Here is an 18,936-nt window from a genome sequence, read left to right on the forward strand (position 1 = left end):
CCTTCGCTTGAACACACGGCGTGGTGTTGGCAGTCAGACCAAGTGCTGGGGCACAGAAGGGACCTTGTTTTCTGCATCCTCTCGTGAGTCTGGTACAGACTCGTGAGTCTGGTACAGCCAGTGTTCACATAAATGTGGAATGAATGGAATGTCTCATTACCAACATGATCTCAATGGATCCATAGGTCACTGTATCGTATCACCACACTCACTTTACAGGGTAGGAAACTCAGCCATGCCAAGTGACCAAAGTCACAACAAAGCGGACACCGTTTTGTCGGTGACCCCAAGGCACTTCCCATCCTAACATTAAGACAGGTATGTCCTGGGCTGGGAAAAGCAAGAAGGGACCAAGTAACAGCCCAAGAGGGAACAAAAAAGGCCCAAACAAATGAAGGTGGAATAAAACCTATGTATAGTACAGTATTATTTCTAAAACCCTTTAGTCTCGTTTTACTTTGACACTGACCCTAAAGCTGAGAATAACAGGTGAAAAGCCTGTATGTATCCAAACTGGGATATATGAATTGTTTTAGTCCCCTGAATTTTTTGAGAAGGTTTTGGTACAAATTACTTGAAATCAGTGTTAAAAATCTATCAATTTTTTTTTATATATCACTCGATATATATATATATATATATATATATATATATATCCAGTGATAAATCATGAAGTACCCTGTGTTGCAATGTATTCCTGTCAAAAATGTTTATAACCGAATCTCAGCCTAACTCCCACAGTCAACGGGAAACAAGTCAAACCCAGAATATTTGTCACTTTACAAGACAGCTGGCCTTGTCTATTCAAAGAGTCAGTGTTGGGGCATCTGGGTGGCTCAATCAGTTAGACATCTGACTTTTGATCTCAGCTCAGGTCTTGATCTCAGGGTTGTGAGTTCAAACTCCACACTGGCTGTGAAGCTGAAAGAAAGAAAGAAAGAAAGAAAGAAAGAAAGAAAGAGGGAGGGAGGGAGGGAGGGAGGGAAGGAAGGAAGGAAGGAAAGAAAGAAAGAAGCCTACTAAAAAAGAAAAAAAAAAAGTTCTAGGTTTAAAGAGATTAAAGGGACCAATAATGGTGCTTAGACCCTAATTGGATCTTTGTTTAAAATACATTTAAAAAGTAATAATAATGAAATAAAATAAAACACATTAGTGGAAGAACCAGAAATATTGGAACATGGATTGAATGTGAACTTAACGTTAATTTTATTAAGTGTAGTAATGGTGGAATTGCAATTACACAAAAAAATATGCTTATTTTTAGCGGATGCATGCCAACATATTTAGGGGTGAAGTGTCAAAGCGTCGAAGTCTACAATTTATTTTTAGATGGTTCAACCAATTTATATACAAACACATACACACACATAAATAGAGAGTAAATGTGGCAAAATGTTATCAGATCTAGGGAGAGGGCATACGGGTGTTTATCATATCTTTTTTCCCCAACTCTCCATTTTGAAATATTTCACAAAGTGGAGGGATATCCTAGATTTTCCATTTAGGGGTGCTTGGGTGGCTCAGTTGGTTAAGGGTCTGACTCTTGCTTTTGGCTCAGTCATGATCTCACAGTTTGTAAGACAGAGCCCTGCGTCGGGCTCTGTGCTGACAGCGCGTGCTCTCTCTCGAAATAAATAAATACACTTAGAAAAAAAATCATCACTTTCAAAATGCTCTGTCCTGGCAGGCACGTAGGTCTTTCAGGTAGGGTTTCTCCAAGTATGGTCTCTCACCATCAGTACGAGAACCACAAGAGAAAATACAGGAACGGTCAACGAGCACATGAAAAGAAACTGCATCAGTCGTCAAGAAAATGCAAATGCAATTATAGTGCCATACGCCTGAAACTAATGTAACATCGTGTGTCGACTGTATGTCAATGGGAAAAAAACGCGCAGGGAAACCACGCTGAGATAGCACCACACGCCCACCAGAATGGCTGAACAGAGAAAGGCCGGCAACATCGGTGTCGGTGAAGATACGGAGTGTCAGGACCGCCTGTATTGTGTGGTATGGGGGACTGTAAAATGGTACAGCTACTCGGGAGAACGATGTGGCAGTTTCTTACAATTCAGCATATCCTCGGTTAAACATCCGACTCGATTTCGGCTCAGGTCAGGAGCTCACGGTTCGTGGGTTCGGGCCCCACGTGGGGCTGTGCGCTGGCAGCACGGAGCCTGCTTGGGATGCTCTCTCTGCCTCTCTCCCCCTCATGTGCACACTCTCTCTTTCTGTCTCTCTCAAAATTAATGGATATTAAAAAAATAAATGAATTCAGCGTATCCTGCCCACACAACCTTCCTCTCAGGTCCCCAGAGGAATGAAAACCTACGTCCAAAGACTCGTATCCCAGTGTTCACGGCAGCTGTATGGACAACGGGCAGACCCTGGAGACAGCCGTGCAGGGTGTCACCAACCCGAGTGCAGATAAACCCTGAGACAGCCCCTCGTGGACACGTGCAGGAACGCAAGTGTTTGAAAGCAACCACGAGAGGACGCGCTACACGCTTCTCTTTTCATATGAATTCCTGGAACCAGCTGGACCTACCTATAGAGACGGAACAGATGTGCCTGGGACTGGAGGTCAGGAAGGATTGGCGGCAAAGGGACACGAGAGAACTTTCTGGGGCCTGTGGAACAAATTCCGCATCTTGTCTGGCAGTGGTCACGTGGGAGCCTGCGTTTGTCCGAAAGCACTCTCGAGACAGGTGCATTTTCTTTCGGGCAAATTCTGTCTCCATAAAGCTGACTTAAAACACATTTACACATCTTTTTTTCCCCCGCTCCGGTGGTGAGATGGGCTCTTTCAGACAGGGTTTCCCAAAATATGATTTCTGGGCTTTGTGCATCAGCCTCACCAGGAAATCTGACCCACTGAGTCAGAATCTCAGGACTGGGCGGGGAGGAGTCACGGGCACCCCAGAGGCTGCCGGAGCCGCCCGTGCCAGAGGCCGGTGTCACGGCTCGGGGGACAAGCCACGTCTGGATTTCACGCAATAGCAGCTGGTGGTGCGTGGTGGGGAAAGCGACTAGAGAAATGACTCGAGAGGAATCCCAGGCCGACCAACCTGCCGCCTAACTTGCCAGCTTTTGTTCTGTACAAAGGGAAAGACAGGCTCTGAAGGCCAGGCTGGAACTTGTGAGAAGGGCCCCCGGCGAAGGAAGGAATTATGGGCTGTGAGAAAGGGGGGTCACGGGGCTCCCTTCCGAAGCCCGCCGCTTTCCAGCCAGGCTGTGCCTCGGAATCTTGGGGACATTTTCAAAAAGTCTAATTCCTCTTTTTTTTTTTTTTTTTAATTTATTGAGAGAAAGAGACTGCAGGGGAGGGGCAGAGAGATGGGGAGAGAGAGAATCCCAAGAAGGCTCCACGTGGTCAGCCCAGAGTCTGACGTGGGGCCCGAACCCACGAACCATGAGATTGTGACCCGCTTAACCGACTGAGCCACCCGGGTGCCCCGTCCAACTCTTCTTTTAATCATAGTAGTACATAAATACAGGGTCTTAAAAAAACAAACATGTGAATATGGCTTTAGTAACACTAAAAATCAAAAGAGATTGGTCCCTCTGTGACCTTATTTCTGCTCCTTGGAGACACTGAGAAGCTTTTTACTCTTAAGGGTACAGCTTGATGAATATTTACATGTGTGCCCCCCTGAGCCCGCCTAGACGAAGACCCAGACCGTTTCCAGCACCCTAGAATGTTTGCTAGGTGCCCCTTCTCGGTTCATATTTCCCCAGACAACCACTATTCTGACTTCTGTCACCACTGGTAAGTTTCAAGGCAACCACTCTAAATTATTTTTGTCATGGGGCGCCTGCGTGGCTCAGTCAGTTAAGCGTCAGGCTTCAGCTCAGGTCACCATCTCACGGTTCATGGGTTTGAGCCCCACATCCGGCTCTGTGCTGTCAGCACTGAGCCTGCTTTGGATCCTCTGTCCCCGTCTCTCTCTGCCCGCCTTCCCCGCTGGTTCTGTAAGTGAACGAACTTTAGAAAAATTGTTTTTGTCATTTCTTCTAGCATTTGTTTCCGTATTTCTAAATGATATACTAACACCGCTATTTCTGGGTCTGCCTGCTTTGGGCAGGAACTAGCAGCTTCTTAGGACGCTAGATCCCACGTTCACTCTTCTTGCCCTGCCTCACCAAGGGAAGCTACAACACTTGCCAATTTCCAGGCCCCGCCACCAAACCGCCACGCCCTGGGCACCTGTGCCCCCGAAGCCGCAGGCCCGAGGTAGCTGCGAGCCGGGCCCTCCGCCTTAAGCCGGCCCGACATGCCGGACTCAGGACGTCTGCGGAGAAGGACTTCGTGGTGTGAAAGCAGAACCTGTTACCAGGCTGCGGGGTTCAACTGGAGTTGGAATAAGCAAGCCAAGAGAAACCCCAGTGTTTCTAAGGACCCCCCCACTTTCCGCCGGTCGGCCCATCCGTGCCGTGCAAACCTCTGGTCTGAACGGACCCCTCAAGGCTTCAGTCTGACAGGAACCCGAATGCATGGCCTACCTCCAGAGAGGAAGGCCGGTCCGCACGGGACAGTCGCATCGGATGTTCAGCGCCAAGATGCGACGCAGGTACAGCCTCCTGTCACTTGGAGAGAGGTCTATGCAGGCTGGAGACACTGAACCAGTCCTTCCGGCTCACCCTGTGGCCACTCCCTCGGCCCAAAGGCCCCTCACTGAACCCCAACACAGACCTCTTCAGGCCGGTGTCTCCACAATTCTAATTTCCTTTCTCACTGGGACCCCACTCTCTGTGGCTCGCGTGGCATCTCCGGCCCCGGGCGGGAGAGCTGCACCCTCCCTGCCTCGGGAGCCCCGCCAGCCCTGCGCCCACCCTCGCCAGCCCGGGAGGAAACCCTCTTCCCGCCTCCGGGGCAGGGCGGGGGGTGGGGTGCAGTTCGCATGTCCTGTCCTGCAGACACTGCTGGTGGGTGGTGTGCCCCCAAGTGCCCGGGGATGGCGCTTCCGGCGGCTGCCAAGTCCCCGGGCTCTGCGGGCCCGGGCGAGAACCGACGGGCAGCACCTGTGATCGTGAAGTCCTCCTGGTCCTTAAGACCAAAAGGGTGTGCACGTGTGACCAAACAGGTACAGGGGTAGGATGGGAAATGGCCATTTTAATGAGGGAGAAACCCAGGCTCCAAGACGCTAAGAAGCCATCCCAAGGTCACCAAACAAGTCCGCTTCGGGAGCCGGAGACTAAAATACACTCTGCCTGGGGCCACAGGAAACCTCTTTTCCCTTGGACGTGACCTGCTTGCACCAGAAGTCCAGTCCCGGGTTCGCTCAGGGAGGGCCCCTTGAGCACAGGGCAGGGACACCTGGAAGCCTGGGTCCAGGGGAGCGGCTACCCCAGCCGGCACCCTGGCCTCCACTGAGGGGCCACAGGCCCTGATGTCTCTGGATGGGCAGAACCCAAATCACTTGGTCCCCTTGGCACAGACCCAGGATCTTGGAGAGGCACAGTCCCAAGCCACAATCTTGCCTTCCTCCAGGCCCCCGCACTTGAGATCCTGCTGGTCCTCATCTTCCTCCGGGAGTCTGGGGAGGGTGAGAAGAGGGGCCGGGCTCAGGATGACGGGCTCTGCCGGCCGGTGCGCCTGATGCCAGGGCTGGCGTGGGGACGGCGTGACCACTGCACAGAGCCAGGAGAGTCTGCAAAGGGCTCTGGGGTTGGAATGAGGGTGCCCCATAGCTTGAGAGAACCACCCACCGCCTCCGTGCAGTGCCCCTTATCTACCGAACAGGGTGACGCTCCTGCTCGGGTGGGTGCGCTAGGGGGCCCAATAAGGGATGGGGTGACTGGGGCTAAATGAAACCAGGCCCTGAGTGGGGCAGTGGGGGAGGGGTGTCTCCCAAGAGCTGCCCCAGGCTGGTGGTGGAGCAGGGGGCTGAAACTGGGAACGGAAGGAGGATCCAGATCAACAGTGGGGGAGGTGTCAGCGGAAAGGAAGGCCTCGACCCCTCTTCGGTGCCTGCCGTGATGTCATTCTGGTCACACTGGGGACAGAGAGGCCACCCACCCAGGCCCACGGTCACTTACAAATGGGGTGGTAGTGGAGCCCCATCAATCCAGTGCCAGCCCTGGGGGCCTCGCTGGGCCCCCACCCAGGAGTACTTGGTGACTGGGTATCTGCTCAGGAAGTCCTGAAGGAGAAAAGCAGCTGGTCACCCTTCTCCGACACTAGTAAGGCTCCTTCCCGGGAATTCTGCGCCCCACCCTGCCCCACCCCTGCCCCACCTCCTGCAGATTCCCAACTTACTGAGCCAGAGAAGTGACTCGGCTCAACCCGGCTCTCCCAGAACACCAGGAAGTGGAAAGCTGTATTGGATGCTCGAGGGTTGGCAGACACTGTGCTCAGGACTGGGGACCAGAAATGGGGGTGATCCCATCTCCGCTTCACGGGGAGAGAGGATGCGAATGCCAGTCCCCACCCAGCAACGCGAGATGGATAGTGAGCGGCCAGAGAGGCGGGGAGAAAGCTGGGAGACTCCAGAGTACATCCGGGGAGCAAACAGCCTGACTGTGCAGGAGGCGATGACAGGGCTGAGGCGGCCGCAGAGGGGGCCTGGGAGCAGATGGCCAGCAAGAGCGCACCTGTCAGCGAGAGCGTAATGTACCCTGCACCAGTTGGGTGCGATGTCATGACCATCTACAAAAAGAAGACAAGTACGAAGGCCACGGAGCGGTATGAGGAAAGTCAGCAGACAGGGTTACAGTGAATCAGACGTCAATCAGCTGCGCCATGATCACCGTCATGACAAAACACGTACGTACACAAACACAGACACGCAAGGAACGATAAAAGCCGGGAGTGCGTTGGAGAGCTATTAGAGACCGTCTTTCTTTTTCTTTTAAAGTATTTGTCCTTGAGGTCATGTTGTTTTTGGCAACAGAGTGAACGAAAACATTGCATTAAAAATTTTTTAACTTGGAAAAAGATGTTTCAGTGCTGTAAGTCCTGGTGTGGGGCAGCGATGCTGGTGCATCTTCCAGAACATACTTTGGTGCCACCTTAACAGGAGCAGTGACATCCTTCCGACCACTTGGGTGAGTGATTCCACTTTGGAGGAAAACTTCAAGAACATAAAGGGGGAGGAAATGAACTTCTCCAAAGATAACACAGTGTTATTTGTAAAGAAAAAATGGAAACCACCCAATTGCTTAGTAATAAGGAAATAACTAGGCACGTTATGGGACATCAACACGATGGAAAATTACAATGCTGGTAACAATGACAAGTACGTAGAAAATGTAATGCCAGAAAATGTAAATATGAAAACACGCAAAGCAAAGAAGAGCAGAAGAGCAAAAATATGGCCTGGGGAAAGCATCATCCGTAGATTAAGTTCCAGAAACTTCTGAGTCACTTATGGTTCCAAAGAATTGCTGTGTATGAGGCCGCCGAAATCCCAGGGCCTCCACGGCCTCCAGCTGGTGCTTCTCCAACTTTGCCACCAATGTGGGAACATGGGGGAATATGACCCTCAGCAGAATTTCCTTGAAATCCCATATTTTCCATCTTAAAAGTGAGCTAAATTATCTGCTAAATTAGCCTTCAAACATCTTTTTTAAAAATTGTGAATAAAATACATACCAAGAAATTTAGCATTTTAACTATTTTTTTTTTTTTTTTTTTTTTTTTGGGACAGAGAGAGACAGAGCATGAACGGGGGAGGGGCAGAGAGAGAGGGAGACACAGAATCGGAAACAGGCTCCAGGCTCCGAGCCGTCAGCCCAGAGCCCGACGCGGGGCTCGAACTCACGGACCGCGAGATCGTGACCTGGCTGAAGTCGGCCGCTTAACCGACTGCGCCACCCAGGCGCCCCGCATTTTAACTATTTTTAAGTGTACAAGCTGCTGGCATTATGTCCATTCACACTGTTGTGCAACCACCGTCCATCCCCAGAACCTTCTCATCTTCCTCCATGGAAACTCCAGGCCCATTAAACACCTTCCTATCCCCCCACCTGCTTGAGTAGAGCACCACTCTACTTCCTGCCTTCATGCATTTCAGCTTTCATATTCAAATGCTCCAATTAGTTAATCTTCGTAATCTTACGATGGAGATTTTTTCATGGTTTTTTTTTCACGTTTCTGTAGTCAACTGTGGCTTCTTCCTCCCTCCACCCCACAAACACAGCCGTTCTTAAACCAATGGCGAGTGAGTCTGCTGACTGATGACACTTAAACTTTCTCCTTTTCCCTAACTGCGAGCAAAATCAGCTCTTGGGGAGGCTGAGACCCGCTGATCCAAGGGCTGTGTGTGTCACTGGCACCTTGGAATGTCCCCGGGTGTGTGTGTCCCAGCTCCTGGAGTCTGGCCTTTGCCAGCTCCCTCTGCCTGCCAACCCTCAGCTGCTCCTCCTCGCCCGGTGCCTCCTGAAGCTTCTGTCCTCGTGGAGAGCTCCACAGTCATCACATTCCAGATTTGAACAGCCCGGGACCCAAATCTTCACCCTTGTCTTCTTGCAAGGAGCTTATCCAGACTTCATGATATGTTTCCTATATACTTATGTTTCAAATAATTGATCTTTAAAAGAATTCTTGGGGTGCCTGGGTGGTGCATTCAGCTGAGTGTCCAACTTCATCTCAGGTCATGATCTCGTTCGTGGTCCATGAGTTTGAGCCCCGTGTCGGGCTCTGTGCTGGCAGCTCAGAGCCTGGAGCCGGCTTCGGATTCTGTGTCTCCCTCTCTCTCTGCCCCTCCCCCACTCATGCTCTGTCTCTGTCTCAGAAATAAACATTAAAAAAAATAATTTAAAAAATTAAAAAAAAATAAATGTTAAAAAAAGTTAAAAGAATTCTTTATCTGAAGCTTGCAATTTGGTGAAGTTCATCTCCCCCTTGGAGGACCCAGCAGCCACAGGGAAGTTTTTGCTCAGGGGGCTGAGGTCATTCTGAACTCAACCTGTCTGCTTAGAGGCTGGAGGGCAGGGACAGGCTTTCTGAGGACACTTGCTGTGCTCAGTGGGTCACTGCCCAGCTGGGTCCCCTCCCCAGCTCCAGCCACTCTCTAGGGACCCACCTCCATTCCCACTGGCCTCCATTTTGCAGACGCAACCAGGGGCCTGAGAATGTTCTTATCTGACAAATATAAGAACTCAGGTCTGACGCAGGCCCCCAACAAAAACGCTTAAATACTGACCTCCTGCTTACAGGGCTACTGTCCCTCTAGCATTTCCTCCTAATTACGTAGCACACATTATTCACAGAACATTTAGAAGATTAGAAAAAATTAAAACTTTAAAGAAGAAAAAAAAATCACTCGTAATCTTGCCCCCAGCGGTAACCACAATTAGAATATTACTATACGTATTTCCTTTCTGTTTTTCCTTTGTATATTTATTTTTACCATATTGAGATTTGATGGTTTTCAATCTACATTGTATCTTTCTCATTTCTCCATGCTTTCTGAAACGTCAGTGCTATTCCTGGTAATGAAATAACTCATGTTCACTGTAAAACATTTTCTCCAGCATGGTTTTCTGTCCATCTCCAGGGAACTCTCTGAGAGAAAGAAGGCAGGAACCACCTCCCATGTTGTGCAGCACAGAACAGCTTTGTGTCAAGACTGGGCAGGAACAGTCCAAGAAAACAGAATGTTATGTATGTGGAACCTTAAGTAAAATATTAACAAGTCAAATCCAGAAGTATTTGAGGAAGAAAACATCACGGCTAAGTCAACTAGCACAAGAGGCCTGTACTGAAGTGAAGAGCCTGCTTGGGATTCTCTCTAAATAAATAATAAAATAAAAAATAAAAAACAAAAAGTAAAACAAATAAATAAAAACAGATGAACGTGATTCACCACAGAGATTAAAGAGGAAACAACGGTATCATCTCGATACACACACAAAGAAGCATCCCATGAAATGAAACTCATTCATGTTTAGAACTCTTCAAAAAATGGGACTAGAAAGGAACTTCCTTAAATGCTAACATTTAAGGAATGGGCTGTTCTGGCTCATCATTGACTCCCCAGGGCCAAACACAGCGTAGGTGGTCAATAGATACTTATTAAATCACTGACCGAAGGAACCCTCACGGTGAAGGGCTTGGCACAGGCTGGACGGGAGCACGCCTGCGCCCGTGTTCCCGGCTCCACCTCTTCGTCTTAGAATGAAGAGTAGGTTGACGACCTTGGGAGCCCTGATGTCTGGTCCTCCCGCATGTAACTTTATTTCCCCAGGCCTAGGTGACTTTTTCTGCAATGCAGAGTTGGACTAGATCTTTGAGATTCCTTCCAGCGCTAGGAATGGGTGATCCGTAATGATACGTCCATCTTTCCGCCGCCCGCCTCCTTCTCACCTGGATGTGGCCCAGCAGGGGGAGGGTGGCATGGTGAGACGAGCAGAAGGCCTGGCTGGCCTCCCAGGCCCGAGCCTCGGCAGAGACGTAGTAGCAATGCTTCTCACACCACATCCAGCCTGGGGGGCACGGCTGGCAAGTGGCCCCTGCAAGCACAGAGACAGACCACTGTAAAGAGCTGAATGGATGCGCGGTAAAAAAAAATCAAAGTCTGGCCATGGCCTTGGCTGATGGGACAGATCCGGAGCATGGAAGTGGTAAGCCTTGGGAAGGGCAAGTGGGATGGGCAAGGACCCGGGCAGGCTGTAGAGTTTGTGCAATGGCCAAAGCCGCCCGAGGCGGGGGCTGTCAACCCACTACTCGTCAGAGCACAGGCTGTGTCCAGTGGGAGGAAGGAGCTCCTTTCCCTCTCTGTGCTCAACAAGCCCCATGTCTTCATGCTGCACCTGCCCGGGGCAGGGGTGTGTGTGTGTGTGTGTGTGTGTGTGTGTGTGTGTGTGTGTTTCTAATTCTCAGAAAGCTGCTGTCAGGACTACACACCCTGGTGGTGGCCAGAGGAGGAGAGGGGACCAGGAGGAGGCACCATACCTACTCTAGAAGCCAGGGCCACAATGGTGACCGCGGACACTGCCAGAAACACAGCCATGACCACTAGGGCCCAGCGCAGGGACTTCATGTACAGAGGCAGCCCTGGGGGAGGGGACAACCAGGAGAGACAGGTTAGAACCCAAGACTCGTACACGAGCATCACGCCTGCCTTAGCACCCCCCTCACCCTGGCCCAAGACACCACAGAAACCCACTCAATTTAGGTTAGAAAATTATTGGGGAGAAAAACACTAGAAGATGTTCTGCTTCTTTAAAAAATAGAAGACGTAAGAATCCATTCAAGGAGAACAACGATTGGCTGACAACCATCTGCTGAGCACAAACCGTGCATTGGACACAGGGCACGAATACCACCAGGGACAGGGCAAGACCCCTGCACTCATGGGGCTCAAGGTACCAGGAGATAAAGCTCCAAACGGGAGGGATGGGGGTTCAGCTTAAACATTGGCAGACCTGGCTTCCAGTCTTGGCTCTGTGGGTCCCCCAAGTGTTTTTGGTATGTTTTCCCACCTGCCTCTCCTATCTCTCCAGGCCACTGGAGGCCACTGGTGAGGCATCGTGCAGAGCGTGCTTTGCAGGCCATAGAGCAGGAGACAGATGTGAGTTGTCAGCAGCTCCCGTGAGCTGGACCCAGGGGACCAGATAACTAGAACGAGGCTGCAGAGGGGAAAGGAACTCCAGAGATAGGCAGGCAGAAGAGAGAGAACATATTTGAATCATCCCGCCCCGGTGATGGAGTAACCTGGGAGGCCAGGGGGGAAACGTGGGGAATAAAACACAGTAAATGGTTAATTGCGGCCTCAGACAGCTCACGGCGGCTTTCTACCCAGAAACATCTAAAGTAACTGAGCACTCCTGGGGCACCTGGGTGGCTCAGTTGGTTAAGTGTCTGACTTCGGCTCAGGTCATGATCTCAAGGTTCGTGAGTTCAAGCCCCGCGTTGGGTTCTGTGCTGACAGTGTGGCCTGCTTGGGATTCTCTCTCTCCCTCTCTCTCTCTGCCCCTCCCCCACCAAAATAAACAAATAAACTTTAAAATAAATAAATAAATGAGTAACGGAGTACTCCTGATTTTGAATTTGACCTCTGCCGGGACACAGAAGCATGAAATCAATTAATGTAAGAAGAGGCCTCTCCTCTCCCAGGCACTTGGCCGCAAGGGGCCATGGGACCCAGCCACATCTCGGGGATGAGGGTTGGGAAAGCTACATATTCAGTGTAAGGGTCCCAAGAATGCAAGTCATCGTATTTGTCAAAGCTTGAAACAGCAGAGGTAATTCTCCAGCAAATATTTTACTATTTTGAAACGACTAATGCCATTTTTAAAACCATATGCACAGGATACACGCCCCATATGAATGCACACGTGTGTATGGTACACACAACTTATACACAAAGAAAGTTGGGACACACTTCCAAGGTTTTTAAGAAAACATGTTTGCAATCATAATTCAACTTTAAAAGCAAAGGCACTTTTGAAATCTTTGACTTCCCTTTTCCATTAGGAAAAACACTTGCTTCAAAGACTGGAAAGGGAAGTATGTTACGGTGATCTGTGAAGAGTCACATTCCATCTATGACCTTTTAGGAATTTGTTCTTTTTTTTTTTTTTAAACACATAATCCGCTTCTTAAAGGGATTTGACCCAAATTTTCATCAACTGATAAGTGGATAAACAAAATGCGGTATATCCATACAGCGCAATATTCAGCCATGAAAAGGTAGGAAATGCTGATGCAGGCTGCAACGTGGCTGAGCACTGAAAAGTTTATGCTCAGTGAAAGAAGCTTGTCGCATAAGGGCACATATTACGAGTCCATTTATGAAATGTCCAGAACAGGCAAAACCCACAGGGACAGAAAGTAGATCAGTGGTTGCTGGGGAGAGGCTGGGGGTGATGGCTAAAAGATAGAGCGTTTCCTTTTAGGGTATTGAAAAAATACATTTTTTAAGGTTATTTATTTATTTTGAGAGACAGAGAGAACAAGTGAGCGGGGGAGGGGCAGAGAGAGAGAGAGAGAGAGAGAGAGAGAGAGAATCCCAAGCAGGCTCTGCACTGCCAGTGTGGAGCCAGATGTGGGGCTCGAACTCACAAACAGCGAGATATGACCTAAGCCAAAATCAAGAGTCGGACGCTTACCTGACGGAGTCACCCAGGCATCCCGAAAATATTCTAAAACCAACTGTAATGGTTGTGCACCTCTGTGAATATACTGAAGACCACTGGATTGTACACTTTACATGGATGGGTTTTATGGTATATGAATTATGACTCAATGAAGCTGTTACCAAAAAAAGTGATTTGAAAATGCTTGGAATAAAAAATACATACACATTGATAGTCTTAAAAGCAGAAAAGCCTGCAGAAGAAAAGAACAAATCTACCAATCACCTCCGTCAATGTAACTCTTGTGACTGAACACTGAATTCAGCTCTGACCTTTCAGAAAAGAAATACAGCAGGTTACATAGTCTCACACACCTTCCACTCTGGGCTGCAGTGCTGACCTTGGGGATGGCCTCCCACAGAGCCAGGGTCCTCGCCAAATTTCCAGGCAGGAGTCCCACCTACCCTCTTTCAAAAACAATTCTTTGGGGTGCCTGGGTGGCTCAGTCAGTTAAGCGTCCGACTTCGGCTCAGGTCGTGATCTCGCGGTCCGTGGGTTCGAGCCCCGCGTCGGGCTCTGTGCTGACAGCTCAGAACCTGGAACCTGCTTCTGATTCTGTGTCTCCCTTTCTCTCTGACCCTCCCCCCATTCATGCTCTGTCTCTCTCTGTCTCAAAAATAAATAAATGTTAAAAACAAAAACAATTATTATTATTTTTTAATTTATTTATTTTGAGAGAGAGAGAGAGAGAGAGATGGAGGGAGGAAGGGGCAGAGAAACAGTGAGAGAGAATCCCAAAGGTTCCACACCATCAGCACTCAGCCAAACTAGAGCTCCAGGCAGGGCTCAAACTCATGAACCAAGAGATCATGACCTAAGCTGAAATCAAGAGCCTGACACTTAACAGACTGAGCCACCCAGGCAGCCTGCTAAAGTCCCCTCTAAACTCGTCTTCTCCCTATTTCCAATTCTGGACCTGCTTAAATGGAATTCGCTCAGGGTCTGCAAACCTACCCAGTCCCACATGGCAATTATACACAGTCCTTCCCTCTGGCCCCATTCTCTAGCTTCCACCCAATTCTGTTTCCAAATCTTGGACTGACCATCTCTGAGGTCACACCCTCTGTTTACTCTCTCACTTCGAACTCCATCTTAACTTGCCATATTTCCTACCGGCAACTGAAACAGTCTGCTTCCTCCCTCCTAGCCAAATCTGGGTATCAGGGGGTGGAACCAGGTTTTGTGGGGCTTCAAGTTTATTCAATTTGCTCTCCCCTGCTTGCACACTGTTTCTCTCTCTCTCTCAACTGTAAATAAACATTAAAAAAAAAATTTTTTTTTAGAGGGGCGCCTGGGTGCTTCAGTTGGTTAGCGTCGACTTCAGCTCAGGTCATGATCTTGCAGTTCATGGGTTCCAGCCCCATGTCAGGCTCTGTGCTGACAGCTCAGAGCTTGGAGCCTGCTTCGGATTCTGTCTCCGTCTCTCTCTGCCCCTCCCCTGCTCCCACACTGTCTCTCTCTCTCTCTCTCTCTCTCTCCCTCTCAAATATAAACATTAAAAAAATTTATTCAATTTGGTGGGTGAGGGAAGGGGTCTTAAAAAATATAATAAAAGCCTCCAAACACAAAGTTTGGCATAGGACTCAGAGGGTTCCTGCCAGTGAGGCTCTGCTTTTGTGTCATCGCCTTCAGGTAAAATCTATCACAATTGCCCTGCTCCTCCCGCTGGGCAGGACCATGCTGGGGCATCACCCTCTCTGGGCCCCATTTCCTCCATGCCCCCAGCACTGGTGAGTACATTCTTCCTGCCCGTCCCACCAAAATTATAACCACCTCTGGAGTTCCTAGGCTGCCCCACCATCTCCAAAAGACACCTTCTACCCCAGCCTCTGCTCCGATTCTCCGTTCCAGAAGGCTCCTGCCCAGACCCCTCCTGGCTCCGTCCCAGGCTGACCTGCAATTAAACTTTAGTCCTAGACTCTTATTAATCTGATCAAAAGCTATTGACTTTAAAAGACTCATTGTGGTAGACAGAATAATATTCCCCCCCAAAGATGCCCACTTCTTAATCCCTAGAACCTGTGAATATGTTAGGTTACATGGCAAAGGGGAATTAAGGTTTTAGACGGCATTAAGGCTGATCATCCTTTGACTTTAAGATGAGGAGACTCTCCTGGATTTTCTTGGTAGGCCCAACGTAATCACAAGGGTCCTTAGAAACAGAAGAGGGAGGCAGAAGGGCAGGAGAGTCCGAGAGGGCGGCAGCAGAAGTAATCAGCCACACATTGCTGGCCTTGAATATTCTGAGGGGTATGAACTAAGGAATGCAGAGTCTTCTAGCTACAAAAAGGCAAGGAAATGGAATCTCCCCTAGAGTCTCCAGGAAGGAACGCGGTGCTGCTGACACCTTGGCTTTAGACCAGTGAGCCCACATCAGACTTCTGACCTACAGAACTGTAAGATAATAAATTTGTGTTGTTTCAAACTACTAAGTTTGTGGCAATTTGTTACAGCAGCGATAGAAAACACATCATCAGGCAGACAATGTGCTCACACCGAACTGCAAAAGCCGGGAACGATGTGCGTCCCTGAAGTCTACCCACAACTGAGACATGGCAGAGACGGGCTCTGCAGCCTGTCTAGCTGGCCTGGTCTTCCTCTCACCTGGCTAAGGTTTTGGCATTTTGCCTGCTGGGCAGGTGGCTAGCCCTCCTGGCCTCTGTTCCTGAGCTTTCCAGCTAGAAGGTTGCCTCTGCCACCCCCAAACCCTACTCACCTTTCAACGCTTAGTTCCAGGAAGCTTTCCCATGCCCCCAGGGTTCACCAACCACTCCCTCCCAGTTCCCAGTCCAGGGTTGTTTATATCTTTTCCAGGCTCCTTCTGGTTCCCTGACAAGAGAAGGGAGGCTGGGCCTGAGAGAGGAGCCAGAAGTCGGGAGTCCGGGGACCTGTGTTCCCATCCGGGTTGCCACCCCCGTCACGTGATCCTGGAAGACCTCCCCTGTCCCGGAATTCCTCCCTCCTCTACTTCTCCACACTAAGAGGGAGTGAGAAAGTTCTTGCGGTGGGACGGCGGAGTGGTGGTGGAAATAGTGGTTTTACTCTTTCATCGCAGACAGCTCAAGTACAACCACTAGCCCCGAACGTTATCGATCCCAGCTCGGCGGGGCAGGCCAGGCGGGGCCGGGGCAGGCCAGGCGGGGCCGGGGCAGCGGGGTGGTCGGCGGGGCGCCGGGAAAGCGGAGCGCTCCGGCTGCGTCGCCCCCTCCCCGGCCGCGCGCTTACCCATGATCTTTATGGCCCGGGGCAGCTTCTCGTCGCTGTCCGTCTCGGCGCGGGGCAGCAGCGCGTCCTCCTTCTCCAGCCCCAGCTCCCTGCAGCGGCCGCCGCACGTGGTGGGGGAGCCCGCGGGCTCCGCGCGCCCGTCGGCGAGGCTGGCCCGGCCCTCGGCGTCGAGGCCGCGCTCCGGCCGCGCTGGGGTCCGCGGCAGGAGCGGGTGGGTGGGGAAGGCGTGGCGGGAGGAGGCCGGGGACTCGGGCACCGGCACGGTGAGGAAGCGCGTGGAGGGCGCCGGCGAGGGCGCGCGGCTGCTCCCGGCCGCGCCCCCGGACTTCACGCGCACGTCCACCTGCAGTTCCACCGGGGCCCAGGCGCCAGGCAGCTGCTCCCCCGACACCAGCTCGGCCCCCGGCGCCTCGCCGGCCCGGGGCCGCTCGGCCACGGAAGGGCCGGGCGACGGCGGCTCGGAGTCCGCGGACGTCTGGCGGCGGAAGGCGCCGTAGCCCAGGCTGGATGGCGGCAGCCGCGTGAGCGCCGGGCGGGCCGGGGGCTGCTGCTTCCCGCCGGCGAGGTCCTGGCCCGCGCCCGCCGCCTTCTTTACGGCTCGGACCAGATTCGGGCTGCTCTCGAGACTCTCAAGCCGTAGTTCGTCGGCGGGGACCTGCAGCTGCTCCGGCTCCGCGACCTGGCTCCCCAGGGGCTCCATTGGGAACTCGGCCTGGTCTCCTTCCGATGCCACCTGGGCCCGCTTCATCACCGACAGACATAGAGCGGAGCGCACCTGGGCCCAGGTAGGCACCTCCCCGGTTTGGATTGGTCCAGCCTGGACAATTGTTTTCAGGCCACGCCCCTCACCCGTGCCCCCGCCCACCCCAAGGGCCCCGCCGGGATTGGCTGTGGCTAGGATTCTATTGGCCACGCCCCTTAGGCTACCAGACCCTCCTTCACCTGGCACCAGGAATGGAGAGGGGCAGTGGACCTAGCGGAGGGGTAACCCGGAAGGCAGAGCTGGGAACAGAGACATAAGGAAGAACCCAGAGCCACGCCTGACTCCTCCCTCTTCTTTGCACCCAGTCCCACGGCCCTCTGCCATTGCGCTGATTTTGAGGGTTACAGCTTTGGGCTGAGAGCGGTTGGCCAAGCCTGTGAGAGAGCCTGGGACTCAGATTAGCAGGTACAAAGGAAATTGGGCGGCCTGAGGAAAAGGAGCAGAGCTGGTTGTCCTGACCGTGTAGTGGGGGAAGGGGCACCACACCTGAGAGGACTCCGCCACAGCAAAAGTCCCCGGGACAGCTACTCTGAAGGCCTGACTCCTATTAGCTTAACTCGTTGAAAACTGAGGGGTGTATAAGCATGAATGTGTATTTTCCACGGGGAGAGAATCCTGGTCCCCAGTCAGCCTGGTGTGGTACAATATGGGGTGCCCAAACCTGGCTAGTGATCTGAATACCATTTAAAAATACACATATTCCGGGCTGGGCTCCACCCACACTTACTGAATCTCCTAAGGTGATGAGGCCACTTTTAACAAGTGCCCCAAGGTAGCAATGACAAGTAAAATAGAAGCCACTCTGTTAAATCTGAATTTCAGAAAAATAAGAGTTAGGTTTTTAGTATAAGTGCACCCCAAGCACGGTGTGTCCTTCTATTTAAAAATTATTCATTATCTGAAATTAAAATTTAATCTGCCTCCCATATTTTTATTTGTTAAATCCGGCAACCTTACCCCAAGGGCTTCTACTGGATTGGTTTTAGGAGCAACATTTGGAAAGACCAGATACTTGTTACTCCTAGGGGAGAGGGGAGGAAGGAGAATGTGGAAGAGGGATTCTAGGAACAGATGTCCACCCCACCCCCCACCCCAGAAGACAAGTAATGGAGAGAAAAAGTCCAGTGGAAAGAAAGTGCTAGATGAAAAAGTTACGTTTAGGGGCTCCTGGGTGGCTCAGAAGGTTAAGTGTCTAACTTTTGATGTTAGCTCAGGTCATGATTTCATGGTTCATGAGATTTGGCCCAGCACAGAGCCTGCTTGGGATTCTCTCTCTCTCTCTCTCTCTCTCTCTCTCTCTCTCTCTCTCTTTCTCTTTCTATCTCTCTCTCTGCCTCTCCCCCACTCACGACCTCAATCTCTCAAAATAAATTAACTTTAAAAAAAAAAGAATACATGTTATGTTTAATCCCTTCAAAAATCCAGACCATATATGTAATGTGGGGACATATCCATGCATGAAAATACATTTTAAAAGACGTGAAATGATATGTCCCAAAGTGATAATAGTAGATGCTGCTGTAGATAGTTTGGGGAGACAGTCTAAGAGACTTTAATCTTATCTGTAATGTTTCTACTTTCTAGAAAGAGAATGTATGCATATTCTTAAATAAAAATCCATTTTTACAAAGGTGGCATATTGTAAGGTTCTTTTAGACCTGATGGAGATTACTATAAAAATTAAAATAATGCAGATGTATGTAAAATATTATTTTATTTCTGTAAATGTTTTTTATTTATTTTTGAGAGGAAGACAGACAGACAGAGTACTAGCAGGGGACAGACGGAGAGAGAGGGAGACACAGAATCTGAAGAAGGCTCCAGGCTCAGCTGTTAGCACAGAGCTCGGAGCCCGATGCGGGGCT

General features: G+C 50.6%; 1 protein-coding gene across 1 annotated transcript; it reads right to left on the reverse strand.

The window, feature by feature from the left end:
- Positions 1-3,278: 3,278 nt before the first annotated feature.
- KLRG2 (killer cell lectin like receptor G2) lies at positions 3,279-17,102 on the reverse strand. Its single transcript, XM_049641958.1, has 5 exons — positions 16,309-17,102; positions 10,898-10,999; positions 10,310-10,455; positions 6,040-6,143; positions 3,279-5,537 (listed from the first exon to the last, which is right to left on the reverse strand). The coding sequence occupies exons 1-5, from the start codon at positions 17,054-17,056 to the stop codon at positions 5,417-5,419; spliced, it is 1,221 nt and encodes a 406-aa protein (XP_049497915.1). The 5' UTR covers positions 17,057-17,102; the 3' UTR covers positions 3,279-5,416.
- Between the last annotated feature and the right edge of the window lie 1,834 nt (positions 17,103-18,936).

This window comes from Panthera uncia, chromosome A2 (assembly GCF_023721935.1).
Source record: "Panthera uncia isolate 11264 chromosome A2, Puncia_PCG_1.0, whole genome shotgun sequence".
Taxonomy (NCBI): Eukaryota; Metazoa; Chordata; class Mammalia; order Carnivora; family Felidae; genus Panthera; species Panthera uncia.

What these genes read in the sequence shown, in the direction of transcription:
- KLRG2 (XM_049641958.1), bottom strand. Translation starts at nt 17,056, where the DNA reads ATGAAGCGGGCCCAGGTGGCATCGGAAGGAGACCAGGCCGAGTTCCCA. An exon ending in GGCCCTGGCTTCTAGAGTAG is followed by an intron (nt 10,456 to 10,897) that starts GTATGGTGCCTC and finishes CTGTGCTTGCAG; the next exon opens with GGGCCACTTGCCAGCCGTGC. An exon ending in GCTCCACTACCACCCCATTT is followed by an intron (nt 5,538 to 6,039) that starts GTAAGTGACCGT and finishes CACCCTCCCCAG; the next exon opens with ACTCCCGGAGGAAGATGAGG.